Source organism: Vicia villosa, linkage group LG1 (genome assembly GCF_029867415.1).
Source record: "Vicia villosa cultivar HV-30 ecotype Madison, WI linkage group LG1, Vvil1.0, whole genome shotgun sequence".
Classification (NCBI taxonomy): Eukaryota; Viridiplantae; Streptophyta; class Magnoliopsida; order Fabales; family Fabaceae; genus Vicia; species Vicia villosa.
The window spans coordinates 43657102-43673948 of NC_081180.1; the positions used below are offsets into that span (position 1 = coordinate 43657102).

At 36.8% G+C, this 16847-nt stretch overlaps 1 protein-coding gene across 1 annotated transcript; it reads right to left on the reverse strand.

Annotated features, from left to right (window-relative positions):
- Positions 1-645: 645 nt before the first annotated feature.
- LOC131635802 (pentatricopeptide repeat-containing protein At1g74850, chloroplastic) lies at positions 646-6925 on the reverse strand. Its single transcript, XM_058906449.1, has 4 exons — positions 4727-6925; positions 1989-2303; positions 1431-1538; positions 646-1173 (listed from the first exon to the last, which is right to left on the reverse strand). The coding sequence occupies exons 1-4, from the start codon at positions 6544-6546 to the stop codon at positions 837-839; spliced, it is 2580 nt and encodes an 859-aa protein (XP_058762432.1). The 5' UTR covers positions 6547-6925; the 3' UTR covers positions 646-836.
- Positions 6926-16847: the final 9922 nt, after the last annotated feature.

The following is a 16847-nucleotide window of genomic DNA, read 5'->3' on the forward strand; positions in this document are numbered from 1 at the left end:
ATTTCGTCTGAGAGATACATCTCTGAATTTTAGAGGAAAAAAAAATCGTTAGAGGTCCCTACAAAGACATATGTGTCTATAAAGAAATTCCTTGTATTATTGTGTATGAATTAGATGGATAATCTCTAAATGGATTTTATTTTCACCCTTGAACCAAACCGCATCGCAAAGAGCCTAAATGTTGATGGGATAAAATAGTGTGGCATCCCAGCCAACACCAATTATGCATGAAAACAATGTTGTATACTTTAGAGCAGCGAGAGTAACGGTAACGAAATTTGAAGGTAACCATAAAAGTTAAGAACTTTGTGTGAAGAGTTGTTGGAATGGAATTGTGTTAGCGAGATGAGTTTGCTTTTTTGTCTATCATAATCAAGTTGGAATAGAAATGTGTTAGCAAGATAAATTGCCTTTTAAAATGGATGAACAGACACAAAACATAAATAACATTATTAGTATAGTCACTAGAAAAAAACTGAATAACTCCGATATCAGAAATTGTGGTAGAATCTCATTTTAAGTGGTGTGGGAAATAAAAACATTAGAATATCACTGATGAAAAAATGGTTTTACTAGATAGAATAATTTCCGAGTTAAAACAACAGGGTGTCAAGAGAAAAAAATTCCAGAGGTTTAAAGGTAACATGATTGAACTCATCTAGAAACTTGTATTTATTTATGGTGTCTACAGTGCAGAACAATAAATAAATAAATACTACCTTGAGAATCTATTTACCAAAACTTTGTAGACTAGAAAACCAGCCCCAATCCTAATTTCAAATGAACCCAAACAGGGCGTGGAAAAGTGGTGAATATAATTTCTATATTGCTCTAATCTAAACTGCACTAATTAGAAGCTCTGTTCTAGTTCTATTGGTTCTGGAATCAACACCATTAGCTCTACCACTTTGAACATCAGATTTGGATGTTATAGCTCCTGCAGTAGTCAATGAGCTATTACTTAAAGATACTAATTTATCCACTTCTTCTATACTTGAAGATGATCCGGTGCCCGATAGAATTTGCCTCAGTTGTGACTGCTGACAAACAATGCGACCTTTGTTCCATGCGGGGTAAGTAAAAGAGGATGAGACAGTATCCTGCAGGAACGAAAATGCAGCCTTTGCGATGGGAAAATCTTGGGCATCTGCGCTTTCCTCCATTATACCCCGACTGATTAAATGGGAAAATATATTTTTGTTAGAAATCTCTATCTGGTGATCAAAATCAGGTGCTAGACAACTGTTTTACTTGTAAAGAAAAAGTAATAGACCAATGCATTGTCCTTGTCCGCCTATTATAAACCTAGGTGGATCAGACACGGGTGTACCCGCAGACCGGTCTTACACCATTTCTATGACATCAATGGTGTGTCGTAAAGAAAACATAAAAGATTAAATCAATAGGTTTTAGATATTAAAGAAACTTACGCCACAACAACGGCTGCAAGTTCAGGAAGATCCTTGCCAGTCATGAACATCTCCTGCATATCGTTCAACCATATTGACAATGCTGTTAATGCACCACCTTCAGACATCCTACATGAGAATCAAGCTTTAGTTTCACATAATTCATTAAAAATGAAAATGCATAAAACCATTCAATTTTGGAGGCTAAGAAATTAGACTTCTCAACTTTCAATTTCAACAGTTAAGCCCCCTTGAAATTGAAAAAGGCTTTGATAGTTATATTTATCAATCTTGCTAGTCATTTCATGTGCATTACTATTCTTGAACTTAAACTTCTTCTACTACCAATTTATCGATTGATTTCTTAAATATAGGGATTGATAAATAGGAATTTAGAAACTAAAATTAACCACTCAAAATCAACTCATGCTTCTGGAGAATACACAAAATGGAAGAGGTTAATTGCCTGAACTGAAAGTTATAGACTCTAAACAGTAAACCCTAACATTGTAGAGGCAGTGTTTGTTTTCCTTAATTAAAGAGCAGTATGAGTTTAACAAGAATTCATTTTCATTATACCTGTGTACATCCACAGACCACACCAGTTTATTTTTACGAAAAAGTTCAGGGAAAAGCCCTCGCTTTGATGCTTCATTGAGCACTCTGGCAGCCCTTTCTCTTTGGCACATCCACCAAAGAGCTTCTAATAGTGCATTGTAGAACATCATTCCAATTCCAGATCCTTTAGAATTGAGTTTATCAAAGATGTACTCCACAATCGGCCAATTAGACTCGTCATCAAAATCTCCCTTGATCATTTGTCCAATCACTTGATGAATATCCGACACTCCTGTTGCGATCATCTCATTGATTAGATTATCGGCATCATTTGACCTGAAATCAAAAAAATTGAAGGCAAGTTTGAGTATAAAATATAAACAGTGTGTTAGAAGTAAAACTGTAAAATGCAGTTAACAGGTGATCAAAGTTAAATCAAAGACCCAAAATTAATTTGGTCTTTACCTTACACAAGAATCAGATATAAAATTCCAAAGAGAAGTAAGAAAACGGATGGTTCCCCATTAACTATTAAATGGAAAAGGCTCTACAAATGATCTAATCAGCGCTCAAATGTGCCAAAAGTCATTAAAAGTTCCATCATAGATAACTTTTGTTGTTAGACCTAGAATTATGATGGACATTATTCCGAACTGGGCTTTTGGCTGAACCAAGCCCAATACCACATCTTCAAAGCTATATAAGTTTAACATCATCGCCTCTTAAAGAACACATTATTCTAACCCCAAATACCTCTCACTTGGTGCCTGTTGCGCTAAGGCTCTAAGGAAATTCTATATATTATATAAAATTGTCAAAAGTCTCACAGACTCACGCTACTGGAACAGTAATTGATGTGATCCTAAGATGTATGTGCTTGACAAAAAGAATCAAGCAACTCACTCAATAAAAGTAAGCTTGGAGTGTTGAAAAACTTGGAGTAATTCCTTGCTAAGAGTGTCTCTCTCTTTGTATTCTTCATTCAACCAGCCCTTTAATTTTACCTAGAAACCAAGTTTTCCTGTGGTGATCATTCCCCAAAGCTTATTATCACTTCTTTCTCCATAAAATCAAGGGTCTGACACCACCCCCATTTCTTTCATCTCTGTATTTTTCAACTTCTTTGTTACAATTTCTTTTTTCTTGTTCTTTATAGTTCAATAATTTCATTCCCGTCATTTTATCATTTTTGTTTATAGAATGTGCAAAGCAAACTGAAATGCACAAGGATTGACAGACCATACAAATTGGGTAGTCGTGACAGATACTCACAAGTTAAGTTCAATGAATACAGGTCATTTTATCATTTTTGTTTATAAAATATGCAAAGCAAACTGAAATGCACAAGGATTGACAGACCATACAAATTGGGTAGTTGTGAGTGATACTCACAAGTTAAGTTCAATGAATACAAGTACACTAGAATATAGTTTTGTTTTGCAACGAGTATAGGCGGGTGAGCATAATTACAAATCATACTGTTACATGAAGTTCTTCTTTATCACTTCTTGAGACCATTTGCCACAAGAATTTTCTATAGTTTGCTATTAATTGCAAACATGACATTTTGTTTTCACTTTGTTTCATGATTTCTAAAATTTGTATAAGAAACAATTAAAATTGCTTTCATTATTTCTTATACAAATCTTTAAAAACAAGAATCACTTTTGCAATTGTTAGTGAAAATGGAAAATAAAAACAAAATGTTTTCACAAACCAAGTAAGCCCTTAGATGTCACCATTACTCAAGTGTTATTTCATCAGATATTTGATCTAAATATTTCACAATCTTATTGGTCGAACATGCTTTAGATCCGCTTTTTTATAAGTAGGGGTGGAAGTAGGCCAGGCCGATAACAGGGGCCTACAGGCTAGCCTATATAGGCTCAGGCCAGGCCATACATTATTTTTAAATAGTAAAAGCCTAGGCTTTTTTATAAGCCTATTTAGTTAAAAAGGCTAGGCCTCAGGCCCTAAAAAAAGCCTTTTAAACCTATCAGGCCGGCCTATTTAAATAAATATTAATACTTTTTTATTATTATTATATTATGTTTTGTACTTTGAATTAAAATACATTAAATAAAACTTGGTTATGTTGAGGAAGTTGTGAAAATAAGATGAAAACACATTATGAACATTGTTCTCATAAGTTCTTTTAGTTAGTTAGTCTATTTAAGTATTATTTTAATTGCTTATTTACATATGTCTAAAACAAATAGGCTTTTATGTAGGCTAACAGGCTAACCAGGCCTTCGAAAAGGCCAGACTCAGGCCTAAAAAATAAGCCTACGACAGGCTACAGGCCAAGCTTAGGCTTCTGTTTTTTTGACAGGCCAGGCTTAGGCTTGGCAAAGCCTAGCTCGGCCCAACCTATTTCCACCCCTATTTATAAGCAAGAGATGTAATATAAAGAGTGCAAGGGATACTTTGCTCCATATACAAAATATCAAAGATTGACCAGATTAGCAACATTACTTCAAACATTCAATCGTTCAAGTAAACAAGTCTGGAAAACAAGGCACCCAACACTTCCCACCCTTGCCTTAAACTAAGACCAAGATTGAAATTTAGTGAGACCAAAAATACCGATCAAATAAAAAATTCTGCCACAAAAGAGAATCTTATTACGAATAATCTAAATTGATCATAAGCACCCGAATAATCCATATTGACCATAAGCACCCAATTACTGTTAGAAGCATTGCAACAAGTTAAATAAAACAGAAAAAACACTGCACTGTAAATGAAAGAATGTTTACCTATCATTCTTTGCGTAAAGAGCTAGCATCATGCAGTAGCACATAACACTGGGAAGTATTCCTGAAGCTTTAATTTCTTGAAACTGCTCCTGACTCTCATCAACAAGACCAGCAGAGCAGTATATCCATAACACTGCTTCAAGTGTCAACTCATTAGGATCACAGTTTTTCATCTTACCGTGAGCTCTTACAGCTTCTTCATATTTACCTGCTTGCCTTAAAGCTTCTATCACACCATTGAACGAATGCACATCTGGCTGTAAACCAGACTCCCTCATCCTGAATAAAATTGCTTCTACCTCTTTGTACAGTCCTCCCCTTGCAAATGAACGAACAAGTGAATTGTAGGTCTCAATAGTTGGGTTGCTTCCAACTTCATTCATTGTGTTAAATGCAACCAGCGCTTCTTCATACAAAGCTGCCTGCCCGTATGCTTCAATCACCCCAGTATAAGCCTTGGAACTCGGAACTATTCCCTTTTCATTCATATGAAGTAAAATTTTCTTAGCATCTTCATAAAGCCCTCCTTTACCACAAGCGAATATCAAACCTTCGTAAGTCTCCATGTTCGGCTCAATATTTTCATCCACCATGTCATGAAACAAAGTGACAACTTCCTTAAAGCACCCACCCTCCCCAAAGACCTGTATGAGGATATTATAAGTACCAGCATCAGGGTCCGTGTTGCTCACTTTCATTTCAAGAAAAAGATCACGAACATCATCATACCTCCCATGCTTCCCATACAAACTCAACAAAATACTATAAGTGGCCGCATTCGGCACACACCCCGCCTCCTGCATCTGCCTAAACACCCCAATCGATTCTTTGATGGACCCCGGCTCTGCATAAGCCTCCAACAAAACATTATAAGAGCTAACATCCGGCAAACTACCACCAGACTCCATTTCCCTAAGAAGCTCCGAAACCTTCTCAAGTTTATCCAGCTTACCAAACGTATGAACAAGATAACTATAAGTATTAATATCCGGAACAACCCCACCGTCATTCATAGTCCTAAACACCATTTCAGCTTCATCCCCCAACCCCCTATGAGCACAAGCACCGAGCAATGTATTATAAGTTACTAAATCAGGCTGTATCCCTTCATGTCTCATTTCAGCAAACAACCCTAACAAACCCTCCCAATCCAACCCACCCCTAGCACAAGCATTAATAACAGTATTATAAGTCAACACACTAGCAGAAACCCTTTCTTGCTTCATTCTATCAAGCAACTCAAGCGAATCCTGAAACTGACCGTTACGACCATAAGCATTAATAACAGCAGTATAAGCAAACACACTTCTCGGAACACCTTGGCTAGGCATTTCATCGAACACCTCGCGACACTTATCTAACAAACCCTCCCTACCCAAAAGAGTAATAATAATTGTATAAATATGCTCATTCGGTTTACACCAAATCTGTCTCTGCATGTATTTAAACAACCGAAGCGAACGCTGCCAGTCTCCGCGCTGGGCGAATTCCTTGAACACAACAGCGAAATCATTGAGGGAAAGCTTGTTCTTGAATGAGTCGAGGATACGAGCGATGCTGCCACGTGGAGCTAAGCTGCTGAATCGGTTGATTAGGGTTTCGATGTCGTAGGTGTATTTTCCGCTTTCTACGGTTACCGATGGCTTTCCGAGGATGAGTCCTTTGTGCTTTGCGTGGGCTTTGAATTTGAGTTTCCGTTGGGTTTTGGTTACGGTGGATGGAAAGGAGAGGTGGCGGAAGGTGGTGTTTGGGTCGAGGAGTGTGGGGATGAAAGGGGAGGGGTTTGGTAGGTGGAGAGAGTGAGAAAGTGAATGGGTCATTTTGTTAGAAACGGTTTTCAGTGATTTGGAAAACGGTTACGCGGTAACATGTTAGTTGTTAGAGAATTGATGTTTGTTGTTTTGGTTTCAGTGAGGAGGTGGAGGAAGAAGAAGATGGAGGAGAAGACTGAAGGTGACTTGAGAAAACGCCACGTGGTGTTTCTTTTGTGGATAACGGTTGGGGGTATATATATATAGTAAAAAAGATGGGAAGAAAAAAGGAACCGGGTTGTTTAACCCGATAAAGCCCGTGTGAGTTTTCGCGGTTTGAATAAATGGGCTACGCGTTGACGGGTTTTGAACCGGGTTTAGTTCACCGGGTTAACGGATTTTCAAATGAGGTTCGAGCGGGAGAAAGAAGTGCGACGGCGTCTGCGTTTTTGGTCATGTTCTCCGTGGAGTGCTCTCATAAATGTTGTAGATTTTTTTTATCTTCTGGTTTTGTTTGGCTAGATCAATAGTTTATTAGTATTTGGTTTATGTTGAATTGTATTTCATGAACACGTCATAAACATTTTTGAAATAGAAATTTAAAATTAAAATAATATTTATTTTATTTTTTGAAAAATTGAATAAAGATATTCAATTGTTTTTATCATTAGTCATTCATGGTGATGCGTTTTTGTAATGTTTGGATAATTTTCTTTTTCTTTTCTATACAATGTTGTAAACTCTTCTAAGACCTTTAGAACACAAATTAGTATTGTTTATTGATTAATTCATGTAGAAAAGTCAATTAGGCACAGTGATTTGTTAAGACGGAAGTTGCTAATGTGGGTAATGAGTGAATGAAATTTGAAGGTCAATTTTGGCTGAATCTTTCAAGTTTTGGTTTGGCTTAGATAGTGAGAGGTATTTTAAGGTGAGAATGTTATGGAATTATGTGCTTGTAAGTATAATCAATAAGTGATCAAAGCTCATAGTTAAGCAAGATATGTTTAGCTCTAATAATGTCATGGTTTTGATGATGACAACACCTGAAGTTGCAACAACTCTTTAAGTAATTTTGATGTCAACAAAACATGAAGATAGGTAACTACCAAGACTAGTTTAAGCAGTCAAAGATGCGCAAAATGGTTGATCAAGCTACTCTTCCAAAACAAGCTAAAGAATTATGGTATATGTTCACTAGTGATACCTTTACAACTATTTGATGATGGTAATTGACTTGAAGATATCTCAAGTCTTATCCACAAGAAGATTCAAGGGAAGTGCTTATTTTGATTGGTACATTTGATAAAAGGACTTGAAGCTTCTGAGTATGAAAGAGAGGTGTCGCTACGCGAAATATTCAAGCGTCTAAACGCTCGAAATAGACACAGAGTCGCCACCGAATTTTATCTATTTCTAAGAAAGGGGAAAATAACTATAAAACCCTAAGGAATGAGGATATGATAATCATCGCAACCAAATACGGGTTCATGAGTTGGTTGTGCGGGGGGGGGGGGGGAGGTATTAGGCACCCCACGCAACTGTTGTACTTAATGGAAAACGTTTAGTTAGCTAGGGTTGAATGTGTGCTTAAACATTTGTTTCTTTCTTAGATCGATTTTATTTACAGGGGAAGGATTAAACGACCGAAAAATAGTTTTTGTTAGTATGTTCGCTAGGGTTTCAAAACATTGTGCTTTACGCATTCCCAAGTGCAATGAAAAATTCAGACCTACGTAGTTCGATAAAAAATATTTGTGTCTTGGTCGATTTTAGAGAATAGTGTTAGATTGCATTTTAGTGGTTAAATGTCTGCATGTATGCTCGTACGATGAAGTCTTAGGCATTATTTATATTCACGTTAAATGAATCAGACTATTCTTTTATGAAAAAGTTATTTTGGTTACGCGGGGGGGGGGGGGGGGGGGGGGGGGGCAAAAAGGTAGTTTGATGAGTTGAGTGTTTTTTAAGCAAAAGATGAATATCGGATTGACAATAAATACTGCTTGTATTCAAATACTCGGGAATCTACAGATACATACGTACAAGAGGCCCCTTTTAATCTTTTTTTATGAAAAGAGGTTTGCGGATCGAGTCAAGATCTTTCAAAAATAACAAGTACTTGAAAAGCTAGTTATACGGCTAGTATCCAAGTACTTGAGAATCTACCGAGTCATACGTTCAAGAGACCTCTGTCCATCTTTAATTGACCAAATTCGATTATTAATATTATGTTAATGATTTAGTTGTGTTTGACTATTTATAAAAAAAAAAAAAAAAAACTATGTCTGCTTATTTATAAAATTAATCATGAGGTATGTACAAGATATTGTAAATTATATACAAGTTTGTGATGAAACGAGTATTGACCTAAAAGTGTTGAAATTTATATACCAACGGAGCAAATGTTTTAATTGGAAAAAAAAATACTTTAGAGTATTACAAGTTTGTTTTTGTTATTCTTTTTAATTAAATAAAATAGAGATGTATTTTTATGTTTTATATTAATTAAATATATTTTTTATTTTTGTATTTTGCTAATTAGATGAACAAAATTGAATTAACTAAAAAACTAAATAATTTAACTAAAATAAATTTAAAAAATAGATTAAATAAATAAGTAAACTAAATAAAATAGACTATGGGGTGCAAAAGATGAAGTGGGGTTAGAGGTTTCTAAAAAAAAATAAGCGTAATGTTAAGAGGAGGAAAATCTATCCTAATTTAAACATAAAATTTTATTAAAAAATAGAATAAATAATAATAATAATAAAATAGTTAAATTAGAAAGAAAGAAAAAAGAAGAAGAAAAAAAGAAGCAAAGGTCATAGGGGCGCCATATTTCTCTAGTGAATGGAGCAGCATATACATCATTTTTTTTAATTCTTCAAATTAGAATAAGCTCATGTTGGGCTTTGGCTAATATGCATAAGGATTTTTTTTATGCACTGTGCATAAACTTACATAAGTTATTGGATCATATTTTTAATCTAGTATTGAGTATTAAGTATTGAGTGGTGAGTATTGGGTATTGAGTAATAACAATTGATGTCTAGAATTTGATCCAATGATCCAATGGTCCATAATAATCTATGTACGGTAATTGCACCCCTCATGTTGGTTAAGGTTTTAATCTTGTAAAAAAAATTAGAATCAAGCTCCAATGAGCACGCGGCACATGACATGTCATGTCAGTGGCGGAGCTATAAATTTTAGACAGTCTGGACAAAAAATTTAACCGCAAATTACATGTGACATAATATATAAATAGTCATAAAATGTGCTACATAAGAGAGATGAAACCTAACATGTGAATATTGTGCTAAATAAAATTAGGAGGTAAATGTCATCTCCAAGACCTCTTTGCGGTGAATGTTCGAATAATATCAACATATTTAATTGACTTGAATATCTCTCACACGATGTAACATATCATCAAGTCATTGAACCACACATTGTTGATCTTGTTGTGCAAATTAGACTTGATAATCTTCATTGCTAAAAAAGTTCTTTCAACGGATGATGTCGACGCCGACAATATAAAAGTTAACTCAATAAATTTGTAGACCAATAGAGTACTTAAGGAGAGATTAATGCAGTTGGAATGCATGTGAACCTGAACTTTCAAAAGATTCTGAATTATTTAATTTATGAATGAATTTAATTGTCTTAAGCTGATAAACTTAACTAAAAAAGAACTTAAGGAGAACTTACAAACCTGATAAATTTAACTAAAAAAGAACTTAAGGAGAACTTACAAACCTCACCTTAATCAGTGGCGGTTCTAGTGCCCACCTAGCCCGGGCACCCGCCCGGACTCAACCCTTATTTTCTTTGTATTCCTCCTAATTTAATATTCGAGTGTTAGACAAAATCAGGGGCAAAATTAGTCAAAACAGGATGTAAAAATTAAAACAAATAAATAACCAATGGTCCAGGCCCAACCCAATTAATTATTTATGAATCAAAACTAAAATTAAATAAAATCTTTAAAACAAAACCCTTGACCTTCTTTCAAAACTACAGGTAAAAGTTTTTTAAAAATTAAAACTCTGCTCCGTCGTTCGTCCTATCCTCTCTGCCGTGACCGTGAGGTGAATGATATCTCCTCTTAACTTTCTCTTATTTTATTTTGCCGTTCGCCCAACCCAATTAATTTTCATGTGTTGTTGTTGTCACTGTAAATGAAAATTGAAACATTAAACGAAAGTTGTGTGGTTTTGTGTTGTGTGGTTTTAATTTACCGAGAAAGTGTTAGAACAAGATTTGTTCTGATCAATATTCTTAGTTTTGATGATAACAAGGATATGAATTTTGTATGAGATAATGTGGAACTCTAATACTATGCAATTTCCGTTTCAGGAATTCTACAAAGAGTATGCACAAATTCAGCGCAAGAAGCACTGACTCAGAAGGTTCAGCATGCAACATCAGAACATGGTCTGGAAAGACATCAGAAGATGGTCAAAGCAGAATCAGAACATGGGTCTATGGAACCATCAGAAGAACTTGAGTTCAGAAGTAGAAGCACTGAAGTTCTCATGGTATCACGCTCAGAAGCACTTCAAGGTCAGAAGACAAGAAGATGCTCTGCACCAAGCTGTTTGACTCTGATGATATTCAAACGTTGTATACACAAACATCAGATTAGAAGCAAGTACAAGATGGCAGGCTACGCTGACTGACAAAAGGAACGTTAGAAGCTATTAAAGGCAAAGTCAGTAGATACAGCGGAAACAAGGCTCGAGGTAGTTGACAAAAGAATGAAACATTAAATGTAATGCTGTACGGAATATGCAACGCATTAAATGCTCCCAACGGTCATCTTCTCAAAGTGCCTATATATATGAAGTTCTGATGAGAAGCAACGTTACGAACTCTGAATCAAATATACAGAAACGCTGTTCAAATCAAAAGCTCTCAAACTCTCAAACTTCATCAAAGCTCACTACATTGCTGTTGTAATATATTAGTGAGATTAAGCTTAAACTTTAAGAGAAATATGACTGTTGTGATTATAGCTTTTCAGAAGAAATTGTAATACTCTTAGAATTGATTACATTAATTTGTAAGTAACTAGAGTGATCAAGTGTGATCAGGATACTCTAGGAAGTCTTAGCTTGTGTCTAAGCAGTTGTAACTAGAGTGATCACGTGGTGGTCAGGATACTCTAGAAAGTCTTAGCTTGTGTCTAAGCATTTGTTCCTAGAGTGATCAAGTTGTGATCAGGATACTCTAGAAGACTTAGTCGCGGGCTAAGTGGAAAACCATTGTAATCTGTTGAGATTAGTGGATTAAATCCTCGGGTGAGGTAAATCACTCCGAGGGGGTGGACTGGAGTAGTTTAGTTAACAACGAACCAGGATAAAAATAACTGTGCAAATTGTTTTTATCGTTCAAGTTTTTAGACTACACTTATTCAACCCCCCCCCCCTTTCTAAGTGTTTTTCTATCCTTCAATTGGTATCAGAGCGCCGGTTCTAAGGTGCAAGCACTTAACCGTGTTTAGAAAAGATTCAGGAAGAGAAAAACGCTTTAGTATAAGATGGCTGGTGAAGATTCAAACCCTACATCTACATCTGGCTCTTCTGAGCAATACAACGGAAATGATAACAATGGTTACACTAGACCACCAATATTTGATGGTGAAAACTTTGAATACTGGAAAGTTACTTTCTTGGTCTAGATGGTGATCTTTGGGATCTTCTGATGGATGGTTACAAACATCCAGTAAAAGCCTCAGGCGTAAGGCTTACAAGGAAAGAAATGAATGATGATCAAAAGAAGCTTTTCAGAAATCATCATAAATGTAGGACTGTTTTGCTGAATGCTATCTCTCATGCTGAGTATGAGAAGATATCTAACAGGGAAACTGCCCACGATATATATGAGTCATTGAAAATGACCCATGAGGGAAATGCCCAAGTCAAGGAGACTAAAGCTCTTGCTCTAATCCAGAAATATGAAGCCTTCAAGATGGAGGATGATGAAGATATTGAGAATATGTTCTCAAGATTTCAAACTCTAACTGCTGGATTAAGAGTTCTGGATAAAGGCTACACCAAGGCTGATCATGTAAAGAAGATCATCAAAAGTTTACCCAGAAGATGGGGTCCAATGGTGACTGCATTCAAGATTGCAAAGAATTTGAATGAGGTCTCTTTGGAAAAACTGATAAGTGCCTTGAGAAGCCATGAAATAGAGCTGGACGCAAACGAGCCTCAAAAGAAAGGTAAGTCTATTGCATTAAAATCTAATTTTAAAAAATGCACTAACGCTTTTCAGGCCAAAGAAGAAGATTTTGAAGAATCAGAATCTGAAGAAGAAGATGAACTGTCCATGATCTCCAGAAGGGTAAACCAACTCTGGAAGAGCAAGCAAAGGAAGTTCAGAGGCTTCACAAGTTCAAAGAGATTTGAACGAGGAGAATCTTCTGGTGACAGAAGATCTGACAAGAAGAAGGCTGTCTGCTATGAGTGCAATGAGCCTGGACACTTCAAGAATGAATGTCCAAAACTTCAGAAGGAGAATCCCAAGAAGAAGTTTCATAAGAAGAAAGGTCTTATGGCAACATGGGATGATTCTGAATCAGAATCAGAATCAGACTCTGAAGGAGAGCAAGCCAACTTCGCGCTGATGGCTACAGAAGATGATGGATCAGAATCTACATCAGAATCAAATTCTGAAGAGGTATTTGCTGAACTATCTAGAGATGAGTTAGTTTCCAGTTTGACTGAACTTCTGGAACTCAAGGCTCATCTTAGTATCAAATACAAAAAGCTGAAGAAGCAATTTGAATTTGAAACTAAGAAGCTGGATGTGGAAAATTCTGAACTAAAGAAAAAAGTTTTAAAATTATCCAAAGATAATGGATCTCCTTCTGAAACAGAAAAATCCATTCCAAGTCTCCATCATATTCTGAAAGAATATGACTCGAGCTTCAGTTCAAAAGAGGACTAGAACTGAAAGGGGTGAAAAAGCTACCACTATTGTTGTCGAGGATAACGAGAAGATCATAAAAAGGGCTATAAAAGAGGCAGAAGAGAAGCTCAAGCAAGAGTACAGAGAAGACTTGAAAGCCAACAAGCTCCAGTTAGAAAAAGAGACTAAATATCAGCTGAGGACTATGAAAAAGAAACTGGAAGATGAGACTACTCAGAGAATAGCAGTTGAGACACAGCTGAAAGGAAGTCACCTCCGCTCCGCTTGACTAACAGAAGAGAATGTCAAACTCAGAGATCAAATGGCAAGTATGGAGAATGCACCTGAGAAGGATTATCTCCCAGAATGTAAAGGATGTGACGAACTTAGGGAGTGCTGCAAGAAGTTGGATGGGCATTTGTTTCGCAAAGACGAGGTGATTCAAAGCCTTCTTAAAGGAAGAGATCGAGAAGCAACCAAGAAACTGTTTGATGAAACTAAGAAGTGGAGCGACGAGCACCTCAGACAAGGAGGACCTCTGTTTTATATTCAGATGGATTGATGTTTGAGTCTGTATGTCTCGACCACCACCAGACTTGTTGGATGGGGTCTTTTATTTCCCTTGTTGAACTATCTTGTTGATGTATGGCTTGCCCAAGTTTAAATTTCTGTTATGAATGAAAAAGAACTAGTTTCTCTTGATACTTATCTTTTGTCACATTGTTAGCTATTCTGGATCAATATTAAATCTTGGATACTCTGAAAATGGCACATCACGTCATACGCACATATGCACTCATGCATTCACATTATCACATTGCATTTTCAGGTTATTATACAAGAAACTAATTGGGGTCCCTTTCAGCACCAGATTTCTGCTTCAACGACAAAGCTGACTTCCTTTCATCCTTACCGCACCAGGAACAACAAGAAGAGAATCATGGACCAATTTGAACAGAATCAAGCCGCCCTTCGTAGGGATATGGATGTTATGGGGGAAAGGATGACCCAACTTATGGAGACCCTCCATGTTGTTGTCCAGGGACAAGAAGAGCTCAGAAAGAGCGTTGCTGGATTGATCAAAGATACTCCTACCAATTCTGTTGATGGAGGGGTGAAAACCAAGGAGACTCCTATTAATGAGACACTTAAAGTAGTGGATGACCACCATGAGGTTATTGATCTTGAACATGATCTTACTGCTGAGTTGACCGAGACTGCTAAGATGTACCAAGCTCTTGAAGAACGTCTTAAGGCTGTTGAGGTTGCTAAAACTTCAAGTTTCGACACCGCTGCTATGTGCTTGGTACCTGGGATTGTTATTCCCCCGAAGTTCAAGGTGCCAGATTTTGATAAGTACAAGGGAGTTACCTGCCCAGAGACTCACATTCGTTCCTACTGCCGTAAGATGGCCGCTCACGCTGAGAACGAACCTCTACTTATGCATTTCTTCCAGGATAGTCTCACTGGAGCCCCGTTAGAGTGGTATATGAAACTCGAGAGGTCTAATGTCAGTACTCGGGGAGAACTTGTTGATGCCTTCTTGAAACAATACCACTACAATACTGCTATGGCTCCTAGCCGTGCCCAGCTGCAGAATATGTCACAGAAATCTGAAGAGTCCTTTAAGGAATACGCCCAGAGATGGCGTGAACTTGCTGCTCGAGTTCAACCTCCCTTATTGGACCGAGAATTGATTGATCTGTTTATGTGAACTCTGAAAGGGCCGTATCTTCAGCACATGGTTAGTAATACTTCTCCTTCCTTTTCGGATGTGGTCATCATTGGTGAGAGGGTTGAGAACTGTGTCAAAGCCGGTACCATTCAAGGTGTTACTAATCCTAGCACCTCAAGTGGTAATGGTAAGAAGCCGCATTCTAGGTTTGTGAAGAAGAAGGAAGGTGAGACTAGCACCGCTTCTGTTGACCAAGGCCGAGCTCCTGCATATTCTGCTGTTCCACCTCCTTATTATCCGATGCCTTATGCTGTTCCTGGTCCATATGTCCCTCAAGCATATGCTGCTGCTCTTCCACAACCATGGATGGCACCCCAACAGCCTTTCGTACCACAACAACAAGCTGCTGCTCCTCAGAATCGTCAACAGAACCCTAGGCCTCAAGGTCAAAGGGGCCCTGTTTACGGTGATTTCCGGTAAACAACCGCTAGTCTTCCAAACTATAATAAATATGATTTGGTTACTCGCAGGATCGACTAGATTAATCCTAGGACACATAGTCAAAAAGATTGTTATCAATGGTCATTCGAACCATAGTCATGATTCGTCTTCGTTAATAAGAATTGTTTCGAATAAAACGAGTAATCTTGACAATCACTTGGTTATACGTAAGTATGATTTCAGTGAAAGGATAAGTAAAATAACATATGAAACGAAAGTATTGTCAAAGCGTAAAGAATCTTAAAATGCAGGAATGTTAAATACTTCAAAAGTAAATGACATGAAAGTAAAAATACAGAAATGTAAATGGCAAGAAGTAAATGAAATGCAATAATACTGAAAGATATTTGAAAATGAAAGAGAATACACATGTATTAAAATGGTGGTGTCATACGTACATTTTCTCAGCGAACTCTTTCTCTTAACACTTGATACTTGAGTAATATGTGAGTGATTTGTACAAAATGAACACACAGAATCCTAACATTAAGACTTCTATTTATACTAATTTCGACCTTAACGGCCCTACGCTAATCTAATGCCACGTTTCTCATAAGAACTCCAGGGACGCCATCTGTTATTTAGACAGTTACGAAACCGTCTTCGAATTTCAAATCTTCCCTCCTGAATCCTTCTTCGACGCGTGGCAATGTATTTAAAAACACTACGAAAACACGCTAAGTAGTAATACTTGAACATATTTCATAAATTTTTTCTAAGTCCTCGAAGACATACACTTCTACTAGCTTCAGTATTCATTATCTTCATAATGAACTTAGAAGTCTTCATTCTCGAAGCATGGCCATCAGGAGCCATTCTTTTATTTTTAAGGGATGGTCATCAGTAACCATCTTTCCTTCGAATGTTTACTTCTTCGAAGAACCAATTTATAAAACGAAATCTTCAGCTAACAAATTGCCCCCAATAAATGCCTGTTTCGAAAATCAAGAGAAATAGGCGTTTCTTGCCATCATAAGATTTCGTCTCTTGTTGATCTTTGAAAGTTCCAAGATTGCTGACTAACGTCATAATCATTGCTGACCCTGTTTCCAAAACGTCTTGTCATTTTCAAAGATGTCTTCGCATAACTTACATTCCCACGTTTTTGACCTTACTTCTTGATCATTACTCCTACATACTAGGAGTAAAGCTAATTTATTCGACCGCCGTTGGATTAAATCACTAGCCGCCACGTGCCCCTTGGTTTTTACCCAAAAAGATTTAAAAAGGGTTTCCGTTAAACCTTTAAATACTTGGTTTTGCACTTTTATAT